The sequence below is a fragment of the Anguilla rostrata genome, chromosome 12, assembly GCF_018555375.3.
Source record: "Anguilla rostrata isolate EN2019 chromosome 12, ASM1855537v3, whole genome shotgun sequence".
In the NCBI taxonomy this organism is placed as follows: Eukaryota; Metazoa; Chordata; class Actinopteri; order Anguilliformes; family Anguillidae; genus Anguilla; species Anguilla rostrata.
This window is the reverse complement of record NC_057944.1, coordinates 22297142-22316373: the sequence shown is the minus strand read 5'-3', so window position 1 is coordinate 22316373 and position 19232 is coordinate 22297142. Positions and strand designations below refer to the sequence as shown.

The 19232-nt window shown below is 38.7% G+C and overlaps 3 protein-coding genes across 4 annotated transcripts; all 3 read right to left on the bottom strand.

The window, feature by feature from the left end:
- Nucleotides 1–1293: 1293 nt before the first annotated feature.
- On the bottom strand, nucleotides 1294–6064 carry LOC135236932 (V-set and transmembrane domain-containing protein 5). Of its 2 annotated transcripts, none has more exons than XM_064303544.1 (4): nucleotides 5797–6064; nucleotides 2687–3013; nucleotides 2282–2425; nucleotides 1294–2016 (listed from the first exon to the last, which is right to left on the bottom strand). In XM_064303544.1, the coding sequence occupies exons 1-4, from the start codon at nucleotides 5873–5875 to the stop codon at nucleotides 2012–2014; spliced, it is 555 nt and encodes a 184-aa protein (XP_064159614.1). In that variant the 5' UTR covers nucleotides 5876–6064; the 3' UTR covers nucleotides 1294–2011. The 2 variants fall into 2 exon arrangements, with proteins under 2 accessions (XP_064159614.1, XP_064159613.1); XM_064303543.1 differs by having other exon boundaries at nucleotides 1294–2021; nucleotides 5797–6062.
- A 7630-nt stretch (nucleotides 6065–13694) lies between these two features.
- Nucleotides 13695–15192, bottom strand: LOC135236789 (trace amine-associated receptor 13c-like). The gene has a single exon (XM_064303319.1). The coding sequence runs from the start codon at nucleotides 15069–15071 to the stop codon at nucleotides 14073–14075; it is 999 nt and encodes a 332-aa protein (XP_064159389.1). The 5' UTR covers nucleotides 15072–15192; the 3' UTR covers nucleotides 13695–14072.
- A 2455-nt stretch (nucleotides 15193–17647) lies between these two features.
- On the bottom strand, nucleotides 17648–18679 carry LOC135236990 (trace amine-associated receptor 13c-like). Its single transcript, XM_064303665.1, has one exon. It carries the CDS (start codon nucleotides 18647–18649, stop codon nucleotides 17648–17650), a length of 1002 nt encoding a protein of 333 aa, XP_064159735.1. The 5' UTR covers nucleotides 18650–18679.
- Nucleotides 18680–19232: the final 553 nt, after the last annotated feature.

Below are 19232 nucleotides of genomic sequence, written 5' to 3'. Positions count from 1 at the left end.
GATATATTTGCTGTAATATTTCTGTTATTAAAATTGTGTGCCAAATCATATTTCCATTATCTGCCAATGCTCCAAGATCAGTATCTAACAGCAGTACTGCATTACTTAGACTTGCATTATGTTGGATGGCTCAAGAAAGTTTGAATCAAACCTGTTTCTCATCAGATGGTTGGATTTGTTTGAAGATGAAATGCAGCCACAGTGGTTGTACCCGTAAACCATTGTTTTCCAACTCTTTTTAACTACAGTAATGTGCGTGTGAGCCTTTGTTCTTTTTTCCCCCTCATTGTGCTCTCTGAATGCGACATGGCTCAGGGCGACATAGCTCAGGAGGTAAGAGCGGTTGTCTGGCAGTTGGAGGGTTGCTGGTTCGATCCCCGCCCTGGGCGTGTCGAAGTGTCCCTGAGCAAGACACCTAACCCCTAAATGGTCTGGTGAATGCGAGGCATCAATTGTAAAGTGCTTTGGATAAAAGCACTATATAAATGCAGTCCATTTGAATGCAACCCTTGCATTTCCTTGGCAAGCAGTCTCGATCATTTTGCCCAAACTGAAAAATAGGAACTCACTGTTTCTCTTAGATGAGCATTACCTGGCAGTTTGAGAGAGCCCTGGGAAATCTGGCTAAATAAAAAAATGAGACCCTCTTGAACTTCGAATTTCCCATGTTGGTCAGAAATGCCTACCGTGGCATTCAGAACTAGAGTTTGGTTTAGAACTAATGGTCCCTACTGTTGAAATATGTATGTGACTTGTGCTGTGTGTTCAGGAGGGTCATGAACTGCCTTTACATATGGGTGTGCTCAGGCAACACTTAGCTGACTCTAAAGAAAGATTGCTAGTAAAGAGTGAAGTTGCAGTAGGTGACCCTCCAAAACAAATATAAAGGCAAAGGCCTACTAAATCGATCCTTTAAAGAGTGAACTCTATACGTACAAGTAATGTTCGCCGTCTGCTGGCCCACGAAGCAGTGCTTTTCTGATCATAATTTTGTAGGGTTTTAAAAGGTTTGATTACCATTCTTTTGTGGGGGCTACTAGGGGGCAAAAGAAAGTGATGATTGTCTGATGCACCACTGTGTGTCAGTGCTGCTGCTTGCATACATTGAAGTGTTCCCTCTGAACACACTGACTTCTCTGGCTATGTGTTCAGTCAGAGCTCAATGGATGCTGTGTTTCAAACCCACCCTGCTCACGAAAAACGTGCTTCTTTGGCGGCGTTAACATGGCGGCGACTCGAGCAGCAAAACTAAACTGGATAGGAAGCGGAGTGCTCTTCAAAAAGTATAAAACGTACAAATAAAAATATAACTTTAATTGGTTTTACTAACAGCTTACAATGTCAGTTGTACTTTTCCAACTGTGCTTCTTCATAAGGTTAATGGAGGTATTTTCTTTAGACATTTAAACAGGATGCACGTCACAATATCAACAAGAAAATCTGTACATAATATACATACAGTGTCAACTTCCTTTAACTTCTTTCCCACACATTTCAAAGATCTTCCCTTTTCAGTAATTTTCCAGCCACGGCAGTCCCTTGGAATGTGGCCGAAGTGAATATTGTTTTAGTCAGTATATGCTGGTGTTCCCAGCATATGTGCCTAAGGAAATCGCATCCCCTTCCCCCACTATACCAGCCCTACTTAAGTCCTGTACAGATCAGGTGCAGTGCAGGTCTGACCACGAGTCTCTTGTCAGTCCTCAGCTGGATTGTTCTTGCATCAACTTGTTTGTCTGTGCCAAGCGTGTTAGACCAAGAGGGCCATCAGTAGAAGTTTCTTTGAACACTAATGGCAGGTTAGATGAGTCCAGCTAAAGTGGGCATGAGGCAGATTTTGTGTTGTGTGAAGTAACTTGTTATGAATGGGATGGGTGAGTTCCAAGCACCCGAGGCCCTGGTATCTTGTAGATCCTTTATTCCATGCAATTCACTGATGTTCTTTCATACAGTAGCTAGGATTTGACTTCTGGCTTTAATGTTCTCTGTTCAGAGCGGCTGCAACTCTGTCTCATCCTGTTCTGCAATGAAATGTGCACACAAGTTTACTGTATGTGTATGAAATCAATAGGAATTCATTGATTATTCATTAATTAATCTACTGATTTTTAAAAATTAATTTACATATTATCAAGCATAATTTTACTTTTTTAAACTTATTGAGGCATGACTGAGGTGCAATGCATCATGTTATGCTGATTACAATAGTAAAGTAAAGAAGTACTGTATGTCTTCAATGAGAGAATTTCCAGCATACCAAAAAATGTAATTCAGCTGTTACCTGGCAGTTTTCTCATTCTCCTCCATGTTTTAACTCGTCTGTAAACTTTGTCCAGAAGCCACATGGATAGCATTAGGAACCCAGCCATGCCCCCAAGGACAGTGACAAAGACACCTAAATACTGCAAGTCCTCATAGAGGACCTCTGTGGATCACAAAATGAGGAAAAACAGTTCACTCCTGCATCATTTAAATCATGGTATAAACATATATTTGCAAACATTTGGAAGTTTAATGATTATTATCTTTTGAGTCCTGATTTGTTAATAAGCTCATAAGCTAATAACAAAAAGTGTAAGTCTATCTTTATCATGTATGCTTATTACACACCTTTGTCATCATTTGTGAATGAGACAAAGCATGTGGCCCATTTCAATGGTAGTAACACCGGAGATGTATGTCTCACCTGTGACCTTCAATATGATGGTTGAGCCTTTGCTGTTTCCAGTGGGTTCAGTCACTGCCAGTACATAGACACCAGAGTCCGACAGACGTAGGTCCAAAAGTGTTATTGATCCATTGTTATGTGTTTGCAGCCTGTCCTCATAATACTCTGATATGTTTCTGTACACTCCTGGCTGCCAGACTGCAATGTCCCGCCTGCTCCTTGAAGACATGAATGTCCACTGGATTGTGGGTGTTCCATGGCATGCAATCCCCACAGAAAAGAGCACATCCTCCTGCACCGACTTGATGAGACTGTATTCTGGAGCTGTTATTGTAATTGCTTGTGCTGCCAGATAGAAACATAAAGATGCAAAGGTTTTACGATAAGACCAGGTTGTACTGCCTGATTAGGCTCATTCTGTTACCTACTGTACAATTTAGAATGCATTTAATATTGACTGTGTCATTAACCGCAGCTATTGGTCACAAACATTGAGGATATGTAATAAATACCATAATTGCATCATACGTTGAACTAAAATATCGTGTTCCTTTGTGCTTTGAAAGAGCTGGAATTGTGAAAAACAAAAGTCATATTCCTGTCTAAGTTCCACATGGAAAAGCTGATTTTCTTAATTTGAGTTTTATTGGATCAAGTAATAAACTGGTAAACTAAAGTCTTTTTCAAATGTTGCATGGCTCATGTCTGAATGAATGTTTCATACCATAATAATTCCTAAATGTATTCCCTCCTCTCTCCACATGTTGAAAAGGGAAAATCTGCTGTCAAAAACTAAAAGTCACCACTTTTACACAATATATATAGTTTTTCTGCCTCAACACAGATGATGTCTGGTCTTGTCTGAGTTAAAGCAATAATGCTTAAATGAGTTGTGCTGTTGTTCTTTGCAACTATATCTGGCTCCAGTTGTAAGCCAGCACATTCATTATAGGTGTCCCAAGTCGCAGGCTCGCACATGTTTAATGAAGTAGTCATTGTGGTCAGACCAAATCAAGATCATGGCTGCATTCCAAACCTATCCAGGACTGCCCAGCCCTATTCTTGGAGATCTGGCATCCCGTAGGTTTTCATTTCAGCACAAATTTAGCACATGTGATTCTGCTAATTAGCAGCTCAACGAGATCTCTAACAGTTGTATGAGGTGTGTTTTGTTAGGGTTGGAGTGAAAACCTACAGGATGGGTATATCTCCAGGAAAAGTTGGGCAGCCCTGCCTATAGCCTTCAGTGAGTGACAATTCTGTCAGGGACCCAAGTGAAGAATCCTTACTGGAACACACCATCATCTGTACTTTTATCAGAGAATGACATGACTGTTATACCTTGTTTCCTAAAAGATTTTAAGATTTGTCCATTTGACAACAATCATCACATAGTTCCTCATTTATTTATAGTTCCGGTTGGTTCAAGTTGAACATTAACATCAACCCAAAGAATACTGACCAAATTGTGGGATGAAACTCCCGGTCATAATAAACAAATGATGCAGCCCAGATTAGACAAATGATGTCTAGACCATAACTGTAATCCTGCTCTCATGAATTGCATTTTGTAATTTCAACATGAGGTATTTTGAGTAATTTCATGTGTACAAATAGGATTTTTATTTTTATTTCTGGGAAGGGGTGCGGGTAAAGAACAAATAACATACCTATCTGGTCAATCACAACTTTAAATTGTATTTTGATATACTATGCAGAATAAATTAATACATACATTGTTTTGTGTGGAAAAGATTCGTGCAATTTACACAATTCCACTGCTACATCTGCTGCATTGTGCAGAGCATATTCACAATAATCAAAGCACAGCTTTTATTATTACAGAGCAATGTGTTGCTCATCGGAGAGCATCGGTGTTATGTAGGGACATGAACTACTGGTCTCAGTACATTTGAGAAGAGTTCATTTGGATATGACGCACACAAATCTTTGTATTCATTCTGGATAGGAAATATGAAAAATATTTTTTAGGTGCAATGACACTTACCTGACCTGCTTGGTTCATATGCTTTTAATTGGGTTTTAGTCAGCAAACATATTATGTCTGTCTATGTTATTTGTGGTACACTCCACAGTGAATCATTATCATTGTCCTGGTCTCTCTATCACCACAAATTATAATAGTAATGCGCACAGAACTAAGTGATTTTATTTGGTGTCCTGTCAACAAACGTCTCACCACCTTATAAAAAAGCTGATGAGGGACATGAAAACCCACATTTCTTCCAAATGAGCCAAGCCCTATTAAGAAGTGAACCTTAAAAATATCTTCCAAGTTCAATTCAAGTTTGTTTGTATAGCCCAGTTGAGACACTGTTACAATGAGGCATCACAGGAAAATAGTAAAACCGGAAAATAGGAAAAATTCACTTGTATATTCTCAAGCTAGAGCATCCAAAACAAACAATGCCAAATAAAGCCTATTTACATAGCAAATAAAGTGATGAAGTCCATTAAAGCAGAATGATCACCTTAAATAACTCTTATTCTGAAGTAGACAGCTATGTTACATTCCATGTTCTCACACATAGTGCCACATCATTATTTTGTTAAGGACAGTGTACATTGAGTCTAAAGGTCTAACTTAAAATCTTTAGTGAAATGTCCATCTGATGTTCAGATATGATAAATGTACCATATTCATGCATGCCAACTCACTCCAGTATAATTTTTTTTTTTTTTTAATCATGTCAATCTTCCTACCAGTGACAATCCCATTGTTGGGAAATGCTGAACGAGAACTGCTAAAGCAAGCAGGATTGACCAGTTCTTTGACTTTATTCCTAACAACAGGCAAAAATGTCAAAATTTATCACCTGCAGAACAAGCTAAATATTTGATTTCAACATGTGGACCTCTGATAGCTTTCGGCTCTGTGTTCACATAGCACTCAAAATTGCAGCTGCCTTTCAAAATGGTGGTTGTCTTATGGATCACAGAAAAGAGCTTTACTTCCTTCACCAATAAACAGTCTCATACTGCTAAAAGCAGGAAAAGTATAACACATTTTTTCAACTCGCACTCCCCAGAACTATCTTCAACATCGAAACAGTGCAGATAAGATTCAAATATCGATCAAGGCTCTGTGTTTCCACACACTCACTTACTTAAGCAGCACAAGCCAGTGAACAGCACAGCAAGGAGAAGAATGGTCGTGTGGGTGCTCCAGATCGTCAGAGGCCACATTAGAATCCCAGGTCCATCTAATCACCCGCATTGAATATCTACCAGATCATTCTGTCAGGGTCTGTTACCGTGTCCCCCTTCCCTCTCTGTGGACTGACTTCACTCATGCCTTAGCCAGAGCAGGCACTGATCAGACAGGTTTTCCGGGAGATACCTGTGTAAACAGTCACACGGACTGTGGGAGAGAATGAGTGGGAGGGGCCCGCAAAAGGTGAACAACCTGAAACCCTAAGCGCACACCCAGCTGCTCCGTCAGACAGAAAGTGGCTTATCTTATGTTTGTTCTAAGCCAGAGGTGAGCACCAATGGCTGTATCCCTTTCAGGTTTTCATGCCAACTTAAGACATTAATTACTTAATTATCCCAAACATTTATGCCATATTACATTTTAGCTGGAATTTCTTGATAAGCACATGAATGACAGCCAAAGACTGTTCTTGTGTCCCTACATGAAACGTTTTACTATGATGTAATCTACGAATGACCGATGTTGGTGTACACAGCCAATTCGCTCATTTAGCTGATTACATTTTCAAAAGAAAAGTGGTATGACGACAGCAGCTTTGCCACACCTGCAGCTGTGTACATGCCATTTTTAAAGATGAACAGGCATATTTCTATGTGTTAAATCAATAAATGAAACAATTTATAAAGCAAATTTTATACAATTTATGCAATCAATAAATGTATTAAACATATTTAATACAAGGCATGCAAAGCAATGTGCTTCATAATGAAATAAGATAAATAAATGAGAAACATAAGACATGAAATGTAAAATCAGACAGAAAAAAATGAACAAGCTGTAAGAAGCACTCTACGTGACGGTTAGGCTGAAGAAATGTTTTGAGCCCGGGTCCTCTGGGCCATAATGACGAAAAGCTGCTTTTCCATGTTTTAGTCCTTGTTTTCATCACTACCATGCACCTTGAAGAGTCTGTTGGAAATATACCTTAGAACAAGAGTACACAACAAGAGTACACATCGATACATTTTAAAACTTTGTTCCAACTTCTGCTCTTAATTATTCAGCATGTCCTATGTATGAACCAGTGTAGTTTATAGAGCTGTCAGAAAACTAAAACTAAGGTAATTTGTTGGAACAGAACCAGCACGCAGAACAACCCTCCAGGACCAGAATTGTGTGCCTCTGCCTTAGAAGCTAATCAGACATGTACTGAGATGGCCATGTAGGAACTTAAAAACTAAAAAAATATTCTCATTATTCTTGAAAAATATATATATTTTAAATTATTTGAGAGGAAAATATCTCACAGTCTGCACTACACATTTATATTGAATTATGTTTGAAAATGGCCATTCATTTTTTGTCTGTGATTTACTGAGTTCTCACTGTAGAAACTGGCACATACACAGCTCTCTGGTTATAAATGCAAGCAATGAAGTCTACACTAACCTGCCAGGGAGCTGGAGTTTTTCCTAGCCAATCAGAATATATTACCGAGCAAATCAAGCCTTTTCAGACATTTTTTGATTATCACAAAAATGTATTTGTAAAATTATTGCTGTAAACTAAGTCCATAAGATTGTCTATGGCCCTTCACCATTTTCTCCTCAGTTCGGATTGCCAAGTTGTATATAGAGCTGCAGTCTCTACAGCCAATGCAGAAGGGTGTAGTCAAGCACACACCCTCCTCTAAAGTATATTATATCACCAGACGCTTCTTTGCGCCACTCATAAACCCAGCCTGCATAGACATAAGGCAGAAGAAGCTTCATGTGCTGCTTTAGCAAGAAGATCAGAAGCACTGAATCAACCAGCGGGCATCATTAGAGAGCCATAGATCCCAGGCGACTAATCTCTGTCTAACCCTGGCAATGAGGCCACCAATTATGTATCTCCCTGCGGGGCACCCAGCCACATTCAACACTGGCGCAGTCAGGATTTGATCTTGGATTGTAGGGCCCACCCCTGCACTAGAACAGGGTCTTAACCGGATCAGCCACCCAGCTAAATATATTTTCAGTATTATTTCACAGTGAGGAATGTCACAATGATTTCTTGTTTCATCCTTATAAGGCCTTCAATGAATTCCTCGTTTTCTTGTTTTTCATTAGACCTCATTCAGAGCTAATTGAAATGGAGCTGATTCAAATGGATCAGCTTAATTCTGGAAGAAGAAAATGACGGTTGTCACTAGATGCCACGCATGTCTGCCGTTACAATCATTCCTTTGCTATTAAAACTTTTGTTTATAAATGGGAGGATGGTTTATTTATGATTGCACATGGTCTCTATGGTAACCTTAAGCTGTATTTCTCGTTTGGGAAGATTGTGTCTGTAAATGTGGTGTTTTGTTCTGGGATTGACACTGGTGGCTGGCTGTGATGTTGCAAGGACAGAATGAGTCACAACACATTCACATACCTTCATTTTTCTTCATTGACAATGTCTCACAAGGCAAGGACACTTGCTGGGTATTTAGCATTGAGTCAAGGAGCCAAGCACCATTGTTAAAGACACTTGTGAAGAATGCACAAGCCAGCCAATCACTGCCTTGCTCTTACTGTGTTCTGCCAGGGGTGGAATCTATAGGAAGTAAACAGGTTTCTCTTCTTTTTATACAGTACATACAGGTATATGTCACTGCTGGTCTCCAGTTGTAAGTCAGTCGCCACCTGAATCCTTTCTGTAGAGCACAATGCTCAACTATAACTTAATTTCTTGGGAGCAACTGCTCAAAATACTATTCATTTATTTGAGCCACTTTCATTTGGACCAGAAATAAAATAAGTTACAAGTAATTTGCAAAAAAATCCACGAATAGGTTTTTTTCCTCCAAGTCTAGTTCAGCCAATCAGATTCTAAGTACATCCTTTCGCTAACGCCCACATTACTCAGACCAATCACAGGCCGTATACGCTTCTGGATTGTGCTTTGTGTAGCTCCAAAACAACGGATTAGATAGGAAGCTTGCTGTAATGGCTATCTCTTTGATCAATGAATGAATGAAGCCTTCAAACCTTGAATGAAAGTGAAACCACGTCATCTTATATTTGTACTATCCCATTATATTTGGAGAGGGGCTGACAAAAAAAAGCTGTAACGTATGGCAAACATGGCCACCTGTGAAGACTTGCAAGACAACTTATATTTAACTAGTTTGCTTACTGTAGGCCCTGCACAAACACTCATTTTTAAACGTAACTTTGAGGACTAGCACCGTAGTGCTGAAGGCACATTAGTGAGCCACAGCTTGACAAACAATAACGTTAGCGAGCTAGCTACTGCTGGCTAAGTATATACTTGCGGTACTTCATTGTGGGACGTAACTTCAACTAGGACTGAATTCAATGAGTGTGCTAATTGTCAAGCTAACTTAAATATAAGAAGTTGTGACTAGAAAACAGCAGACTGATGTCAGAATTGTTTACCCATTTACAGCACGATACTCAAGTGTTGCAATATTGTGCTGTAAATGGGTAAACAGACATCAGTCTGCAGCTTGCTAGTTACAACTTCTCATATTTAGCTGACATAGTATGTAGTCAGCAGTAGCAGGCTAGATAACATTAGTGTTTGTCACAATTTGCAAAAAAAAAAAAAAACATTATTATTATTTATTTATTTATTTATTTATTTTTTGCAAATCGTGGTGCAAGGATGGTCTCAAAAATCCACAAATAAATGCAAATGGATCCGCTGCATTTATTTCAGTATCAGCTACATTTATTTGTGCATTAGCCACATTTATTTATGGATCAGTTATATTTATTTGGTAATCGGTTACATTTATTTATTTATTTATTTATTTATTTATTACAATAATAGCCCAATATTTAAGCTATGATCAAAGTATGTAATCTAAAGATCCTATGTCTGGGTGGTCTGTCACACTGTGAAACATTCACTCTTTTTCTGTGCTGCCACACAATGTGTTTTTGTCCAAAATTCAAACCTACTTTTTTTCCTGATGATGTTTTTGTTGATGTCGCGAGTAGTGTTGGGGCATTTCACGATTTTATCTAAAGGATTATAAACTTGTCCTTGCTTTTACTGGAGTGCTCGGTTCTCTAGTGTGCCTAAAGCCTGTTCTACAGCAGGAGACCAGCCCACAGGCGTTGTACAGAATTTTCTCCAGCATAACCCAGCCGGCACGACAAACGGTCTTTGATAAGATAAAAGCTTGTTTTGAACCATTACCAGACACTTTCGGCCACCTGGGGGGGTAGGGGGAGGGAGGGTAAATGCAACACGTAGGCTATACATGCTTTGACCCAGCAATTATTTTTGAAAGATTAAAAAAAAAAAAGTTTTCCAAGTTTCCAATTATATTTTTTCTAAGCAATTGTGAATATGCTAGCAAGTATACATTTTCTAAAATTCTAAACCACAGATAAGCTTTCACAAAAGGTAGTGACTGCTAGTGCAACAGTACCTAGTTGACAAACAGGACATAGTTGAGAGTGGACCAGAAAGCATGAATGAAGACTGTAAATCAAGGTCAGCAGCATTATCTTATCTGTTGTACAGAAGTCCCATCCCAGCATATAATTTCATGATGATAATGTGGCCAAGAGGTTTTCATATTATATCATATCATCCACTTCCATTGTAAGATGTCTGTAATGAGGGACTCATAATCTGCTCTTGGACAGCTGAAATTCCTAATGATTTGTCATTTATTTAATTTAGTCCTGCTTTTTGAACAAGTTGAGGTCCCATCCTCACTCTTTAACAGCACATCAAGTATAAATACCTGTTTGACCTCTATGACATGATGTAGAAAAGCCTAGATACAGTAGCTGCTTTTTGTTGTTAGTAAGACCTTTGCCCTCTGAGATGACAGGCCTTTTCCAGAGACTGACAGAGCTGGGGGTAAGGTGGGTGGGGGAATCCTTCAACTCAGGATATTCCCGATGAAGACATACCCAGTATGATGAAGAAGCAGAGGGCAAATTTAAGCAGGTGGCATCCCATGCGACTGCAGGACCTGGGAATGAGGCAGCAGGCAGAGGCTGTTAGTAGAATGACTGATGGAAGAATTAAATAACTGACACTCCAGTATATCAGGTGGAACACTGGGCTAAACATGTCAGTGCCAAATTTAAAAGCAGTAAGTATATTGATTTTAAAGGAACTAAGAAAATTTTATTCACCATTTAAATATCCAAAAAGTATTTTGCTGACCTTCATTATTTCATGACAATTCTTATTTACAGGTAATGGTGGCTGTGCAACAGAAATGTACATCCTGTTGTGCAACAATTTCATTATAATTGTTTTTGAGCAATTTTTTAATTAGCACAGAACTGCTACCTCAACCGTAATTCTTCCACATCTCATATTCACCTCACAAACATGCATGTTCAACAAATAAATAGGGGCGACATAGCTCAGGAGGTAAGAGCGGTAAGAGCGGTTGTCTAGCAGTCGGAGGGTTGCCGGTTCAAACCCCACCCTGGGCGTGTCGAAGTATCCTTGAGCAAGACACCTAACCCCTAACTGCTCTGGCGAATGAGAGGCATCAATTGTAAAGCGCTTTGGATAAAAGCGCTATATAAATGCAGTCCATTTACCATTTACCATTTAAATATTGATGCACAACAAAAAATTGGTCTCATCCATGTCTTTTCTGGAGCATATATATTAAATGTGATTGACATAGAGGTAGTTAAAATCTTTCTTTGAAGAGATCATTGTTCTCAGTCTAATTTAGAAATTCTACTTCAAACCAAACAAAAAACAAATGGAAAGATATGAAAATGTGTCAATGGTTAAAATAGTGTAAGGCCAGAGGAGAGGAGTGCTGAGGAAATATGAACACAATCTCTGGTGCCATCTGCTGGACATATTTTAACACTACACTTACCCGCAGCCACTCCAGACCGCGGTTTCACCCAGCTGAAGACAAGTCGGGGCAAAATTACTATTATTTAAAGTGTTCCTCCCTAGGCTTGAAATTATCTTTATGGAGCTGGTGTAAGGGCAGGCTCGAGCTGTGGTTGACATTATTAAAAGGTACCTCATTTGTTGACCTAGCTAGATTTCTTTGAGTCCTTCAGAACAGGACACAAAGAATGGAATTATGAGACAAGACAAGAGAGTCAGTGCTCATGAGACTTCAAACAGCCTTGTTCCTTCCAGTAACATATTCAGGCCGCACCGTTAATGAGTGAAACCTCCAGGACATATGCGACTTAACGTTATGGAACTGAATACTTAATTTGCATGTGAAAAGTACTGCAAATTCTCAGGATTCACTTTCTTCTTATTATTCTTCAGAATTTTTCCATTTTGTGAAAACAATCTAGTCCTACAGCTCTCATGCTACCCATACAAAATACCATATTGCCCTGACAACACGTCCTCTTTGGTGGACCATAGAATATGGCGTAGAGCAAAGTGAGTGGTCAACACCAGAGATTGTTTAAACCTGAGAGGCTGCACTGACAGGGAACCCTGTTGTGAACACAGTAAATTGCATTTTGCGATATTTTTGCATCACGTCTTTTTTCTTTTTTTAATTATATTTTTGCAGTGCTCATTGTGTACAAGACAAATTCCCCCTGGAACAATAATAAGTTTCTCTCATTCATTAGCTTTCATTGTCATTGTAAATTGAGTAAATTAAACTATAGCTTGTTAGCTAGATAGTTTAAAATAGAAATGAAATGATGACAATGTGCTGTTATCTCCCCTGAATCGTGATTCGGTCATTGTGATTAGGGTGATTTTACTTTTGAGCCTACATCAGAAAATCATGCAGATGCAACATATGGAGAAATCTTTGTCATCTGGCCTTACCATACCATGGCTTTTGGTGAACTGATAAGTTAGGTAAAAAATGAGCAGTCTTTCTATTAGAATGTGTGATGTCACATAACCTCTTTGATTTGCTTGCGTACTAACAAGGAGAATCCTGCAGGTGCCCCTGTCAGGGTTCTGTGTCTTCCCCCCGTGTTGTTTCTCCGTTGGGCCGCCAGATGGCGGCACCTCGGTTTTGTGTTCAGTTAATTGTTTTATTGTTTTTGATTATCTAATTATTAGTTGCGTTTTGTCTCGTGTTCCCCTCCTTCTCTGTGGCTTGATTGTTCATCGTGCCCTCCTGTGTCTCGTCTGCGTCTCTCTATTTAAATCGCCCTCTCCCCAGACTCAGGCGCTGGAACCTTTGGTTTGGTTTGTTTGCCTTGCTACCTGTTTGTACATGTTCCTGCCTGATTCCTGTTTACCTGTTGTTTGCCTGCCTGTGCCCTGTGCCCTGATTCCTGTTTACCTGTTGTTTGCCTGCCTGTGCCCTACCTGCCCAGTTTTTCCTCGTTTTTGGGTTTCTGTATTTTTGTCTTGTATTTTTGAGGATTTCGTTGGTTGTAACTTTCGCCCTGTGAGACTTTTTGTTCCCTGTCTGAGTTTATTAAAGTCCTTTGTTTTCCCCATTTTTGGATTTTCAGTTTTTACTCTGCGTTTGGGTCCATTCCCGCACCCACATCTGACAGCCCCAGCCCAAAGTAATCCAACAAGTGTTTTACAGCGAGTATTGTGACGCACCTATTTACGCTACACATCCAATGACACCACATTGTACTATGTGAATACATATCTTTTTTTTGGAGTGATGGATGTGGGGGATGGGGAGCAGACTGGGGGATTTTGCCAATTGCCCATTTTTTCCCTCCAAATGGTTAGGGCCTGTTTCTGGTACTTCTTAAATAGGCCTTATTTTGTGCAAAACACAACAAAAAACAGTATATTAAAAATGACAAGATAGAAAAACAATGACATTTAATCAAATTATAGAAACAATGGGTTCTCCACACTCCAAAATGACACAAGTGCAATACCTTTAAAATCAGTAAAACATAGCAAGTCCAATTTTTTCAGGTGTTGTAATAAACTCCAACACCAGGGAGTGCACATGAAAAACATTCTCACAAAGTTTGAAAAACCCAAGGAACCTTAGAAAAAACTACCTACAGTGAATTTTACATTTTTTGATGTTCCAGGGGGTATTCCTATGTGTTCACTTTCAAGCCATTACAGTTTACTGTACATTTGTTATATTGACACAAGGGCAATTAGTGCTTTGTTGGGTGTTTTTTTGGCACTGCAAGCACAGGACAATCTGTGTGGATGTACCAGTAGGAGTGGTAGAAGTCACAAAAATCTGAACAAACATGCTTTGTGACAACAGAAAAACAAGGAAGAAGAAAACTGTTTTACAGCATTCATAGGAAATTATGTTTCCCGTTCAAGCACATTCAAGATGGAAGACTCTGTGCCACATATTTTAAGTGTTAATATGAGTTTAACAGACCTCTGAAACCATGGATAGAACAGAGCATAAATAATAGGATTGATGGAAGAATTTAAATATATTAGAGTCAATGTAACTGAAACTGCAACATGCACAGATTTATTCCTGAAATAGACATTAAGGAAGGCACTTACATAGCAGGGTACTAAGCACAGAAGGAACACTGCCACTAGAACTCCAAGGGTTTTTGCTGCTTTACTTTCAGATGCCATAGAACTGTTATTTACTTTTGGGCACTTTCTAACACTCCTAATTTTATTTGCATGCTTTTTAGCAATAGAAAAAATGTTCAGGTATATGAATATAATAATTGAGCATGGTAAAACAAATACAGTTATGAAGTCAATAATGGACCATTCTTTATTAACTGTAACAATGCACTCACCACATGTGATGTTTGCTTTCATGTCAGTAATATTTCCATTGAAATAAAGAAGCAACATATTGTAGATTAATGAATACAGCCACAGTATGGCTATTATCCTCAAAGTTAAATTAACTGTCATTTTCATAGAGTAGTGAAAAGGGTTGGAGAGAGCCAGATATCGGTCTACTGCTATTAAAGCTACATTATAAATTGATATACAAGTAAGATACAATTCTGCTACATTAAAAATTGTGCAAGGCATTGTATCAAAGCATCTCTGTGGGTCTATCAACATAGTAAAATAGAGGGGCATCACAATTACCCCAACAAGAAAGTCCGCCATAGCCAGGGACAGTAGGAGGAAATTGGTTGGTGTCTGAAGCTGCTTGAAGTGACAGATGGAGATGATCACAAGCAGGTTTCCACACACTGTCAGTGTCACAACTACTGCCGCAGACACATACAGCAGCACATCAGCTGCTGTTAAAACTTCCAAACAGGAAAAGTTTGAAAAGACGCAAGATTCCTCTTGATGTACTTCAGTGAGATTCATGAATGAAGAAAAGGGTTACAGTTTCACTTCAACAACAATCAAACATCCCACTGTTATAATTAATGTTGGCAATCTAAAAAAATATATTTGCGTCAAACTGCATAAAACCTGTAGACCTGCATAAAAAAACGCATCTTACCAATCTTGCCTTTGTACCTATAGTCCGTTTGAATAATTTAGGGATGTAGTGACATTTATATAATGGAGTTACCATTGTTTTTTTCTTCTGATGGTTGTTCTGAATCCCCATCAGATTAAATTACCCCTGTTTGTACAGAGGTTTATGTTAGGAGACAAAAAACACAACTGGGAAAGACCAGTGATGTAATCAAATAATAAATGTAGACAGTGTCCAGGGAAAAGGGCTTTCAACTTGTACTTGTTGATTCTAGATACAATGGTGGTTAATTGACTTGATTTACATGAGTAAAAGTGCCACCCATGACTTACAGCTTTCCAGGACCACCAGGTACACTACATGGTCAAAGGTACGTTGACATCAGACATACAACATATTATCCAAAATTATGGGTTTTAATATGGAGTTTGTCCACCCTTTGCTGCTATAACAACCCCCACACTTCTGGGAAAGCTTAATACTAAATACTGGAACACTGCTGCCGGGATTTGCTTCCATTCAGCCACAAGAGCATTAGTGAGCTTGGACATTAGTGATTAGGCCTGGCTTGTAGTTGGTTTTCAAATTGATCTCATAGGTGTTGGATGGGTTTAAGGTCAGGGCTTTGTACAGGCTGGTCAGGTTCCTCCATGCCTGTGGTCTATTGTACTGTCAATCAGGCACCAAAAAACAAATTCAGGACATTAGGTCAAGATTTTGGTTTCATGCAGAGTAGTCAATGTATGAATATCCTGCCAGGTCACATAGCAGAGGCAGAAACTCAAGACCAAGCTTGATACGAAGTTGGATACTATCTAGCCGGTAGGTAATCAGAGCACTAGATACAATTTAGTCCGGAAAATGGAGATCATTGATGGGCTGAATGGCCTGTTCTTGTCATTATGTTATACTATATTAACTGTACAGGACATTTGATTTTCTTTCAAGCTTTTGCAGTTAGTTCAAGAAAGCATGAGTTCATCTTCCGACCAAGTCAGCCTGCTAGCTAGCACAAAAACAGCAGAATTTATTGATTAAGGTTTATGTTGCCATCAATGGTTGCTATCAAATTAGGTAGCCAATCAACAATGATAGTGCTTAATTAAGACAATATAGCAAAGACCTATATTAAAGAAAATATATAGATTAAATTATTATTATCTAATAATCGATTTAATTATCCTTATGGGTATTATACTGTTTGTCATAATACGTAGCTATGTCATTATGCTTACAGCAATTATTTTTTGCAGTTGTAGGTGTAATGTTCTGTTCTATTCGACAGTGAATTGTCCAAATAAACAAAACTAGTAGTCACGTTCAGCACACTCGTGCAACCATTTTATTTTTTACTTCCATTCCACACTGTGGCGCACTTGATTGCGTCATCCACATGAGCTCCTAGACTCAGTGCAACATGGGATATTACAGTAGGGTTTTGTATATGTATGTCTGTAATATACACAGGTTAACATGCCTGGGCTGGGTGGTCTGGGATATATCCGAGGCAAAGTGTGAAGTCGGCAGCACAAGGTCTTTATCATGATTTACTACAGACGAGGGTTGACCCACAGAAGTTGTCTCTAAGCTAATTCCCAAGCTATTGGAGGGAGAATCAGTTTGGGGAAACAGACTGGGGAATCCAATTGCAGTTGACCATGCTTACTGTTCCCTTTAACTGAAGCCAGCAACGAGTGCTAAGGATTGCACAGTTTTGGCTCACATCCATCATTTTAAACTGAACGTGACTATTATGTGCCTTGAAAGACAGCAGGCTCTGACTACAAGGGAGGTAGGGTGTCCATCTTCCCAGACTACACCAGCGAGGTGATGGCACAGTGTTGCCCTTGCCAAGATGTGATACAGGCCTTATGGGAGAGAGGAGTCTGTGGTATCCACAGTCTGTGGTATCCAGCTAAACTCAATATCCACTACAATGGGGTGCCCACCATCAACATGAACCCGAAGAACACTTCGCAGTTCATGGAGTCCAACTGCCATCACACCACATAAAAGGAAACATCAGATGATACACTAGTGGGTACACTGTGTATCTGAGTTCTGAATTAATGCAAAAGTAATGCCAATAATGCTTGGAGTTCTGAGGTCGATCATAAAATAAATTTACAGATATGTTCCACTGCTGCTCTCAAATTATCGAATTAAGAAGCTTGTTCATAGATTAATTCGATGGTTAGGCAATTCAATTAAGGAAACGGCCATTATTCTTAATTAAAAGAATTTTAACAATTAATGATTGGAGTCTGTATTGGAGTTAAATTTTATTATTATTATTATTATTAATAATAATAATAATAATAATAATAATAATAAGAAGAAGAAGAAGAAGAAGAATTTGGACAATAACATACAGAACATACTGTAACCCAGTGATGAAAACAAGGATGAAAAAATGAAAAGGCTATATTACATCACATTCACATTACATAACAAGTCCTTATGTTTCCTGTGCCAGCACATGCAAGACTGAAGAGTCTGTGCCACATATCTTAAGTGTTATTATGAGCTTTACAGACCTCTGAAACCATGGATAGAACAGGGCATAAATAACAGGATTGATGGAAGAATTTAAATATATTAGAGTCTCTGTAATTGAAACTGCAAGGGGCATAGATTCATTCCTGAAATAGACATCAAGGAAGGAACGTACATAGTAGGGTACTAAGCACAGAAGGAACACTGCCACTAGAACTCCAAGAGTTTTTGCTGCTTTCCTTTCAGATGCCGTATTACTGTTGTTTTCTTTTGGGCACTTTCTGACACTCCTTATTTTATTGGCATGCTTTTTAGCAATAGCAAAAATGTTCAGGTATATGAATATAATAATTGAGCATGGTAAAACAAATACAATTATGAAGTCAACAATAGCCCATACTTTATTAACTATAATAATACACTCACCACATGTGATGTTTGCTTTCATGTCAGTAATATTTCCATTGAAATAAAGAAGCAACATGTTGTAGATTAACGAATACAACCACAGTATGCCTATTATCCTCAAAGTTACGTTCACTGTCACTTTCATGGAGTAGTGAAAAGGATTGGAGAGAGCCAGATATCGGTCCACTGCAATTAAAGCTACGTTATAAATGGATGTACAAGTAAGGTAATATGCTGCAACATTAAAAATTGTGCAATACAATATATCAAAGCACCTCTCTGAATCTATCAACATAGTAAAGTAGAGAGGCATCACAATTACCCCAACAAGAAAGTCAGCCACAGCCAGAGAGAGCAGTAGGAAATTAGTTGGTGTCTGAAGCTGTTTGAAGTGGCAGATGGAAATGATCACAAGCAGGTTTCCACACACTGTCAGTGTCACAACTACTGCTACAGACGCATACAGCAGCACATCAGCTGCTGTTAGTGAAGTTCCCAAACAGGTAAAGTTTGAATGGACACAGGCTGCCTCTTGATGCTCTTCTTTGAGATTCATGAAGGAAGTAGTTACAGTTTCACAGAACAATAAAACGTTCTGTCATTATACATAATCTATCTAAAAAAGAAAGAAGTTTTGTTGCATGAATCTGCTTAAAAGATATAGCATACTGTGGCTTGCTGGTCTTGCAGAGACCTTTTGTCTCATTAAGACAAGTCAAGTCACATTTATATAAAGGGGTTACCATTGATTTTTTTATTTATTTATTTATTTTTTTAACTTTGGGTGACTGTCTATGAATTCCCATCAGATTAAATTACATCTGTACACGGGATTGTGTTAGGAGACAGGGAGCAAAACTGGGTCAGTGATGTCATCAAATAATAGAGAGGATTTCAAGAGGAAATGGCTTATACTTCTTGATTGCAAAAGTACGATGGTAACAGACAGGAGTTCATCAATGTATAGAATTTTCTTGGGTTTCATGGAAAATTATGACAAATCATGTTAAATATATCCCTCCTTGTTTACCCAAATTAACATAGTATTACATTAATTTAACAGAAGCTCTTAACACAAGTTCATGCTGTTGAGTCCCAGACCTGGTATATACATCATTCCAAGACCAACGAGTGTATAC

What these genes read in the sequence shown, in the direction of transcription:
- LOC135236932 (XM_064303543.1), bottom strand. Translation starts at nt 5,875, where the DNA reads ATGTGGCCTCTGACGATCTGGAGCACCCACACGACCATTCTTCTCCTT. An exon ending in CACTGGCTTGTGCTGCTTAA is followed by an intron (nt 3,014 to 5,796) that starts GTAAGTGAGTGT and finishes TCTATCTGGCAG; the next exon opens with CACAAGCAATTACAATAACA. An exon ending in CATCATATTGAAGGTCACAG is followed by an intron (nt 2,426 to 2,686) that starts GTGAGACATACA and finishes TGTGATCCACAG; the next exon opens with AGGTCCTCTATGAGGACTTG.
- LOC135236789 (XM_064303319.1), bottom strand. Translation starts at nt 15,071, where the DNA reads ATGAATCTCACTGAAGTACATCAAGAGGAATCTTGCGTCTTTTCAAAC.
- LOC135236990 (XM_064303665.1), bottom strand. Translation starts at nt 18,649, where the DNA reads ATGAATCTCAAAGAAGAGCATCAAGAGGCAGCCTGTGTCCATTCAAAC.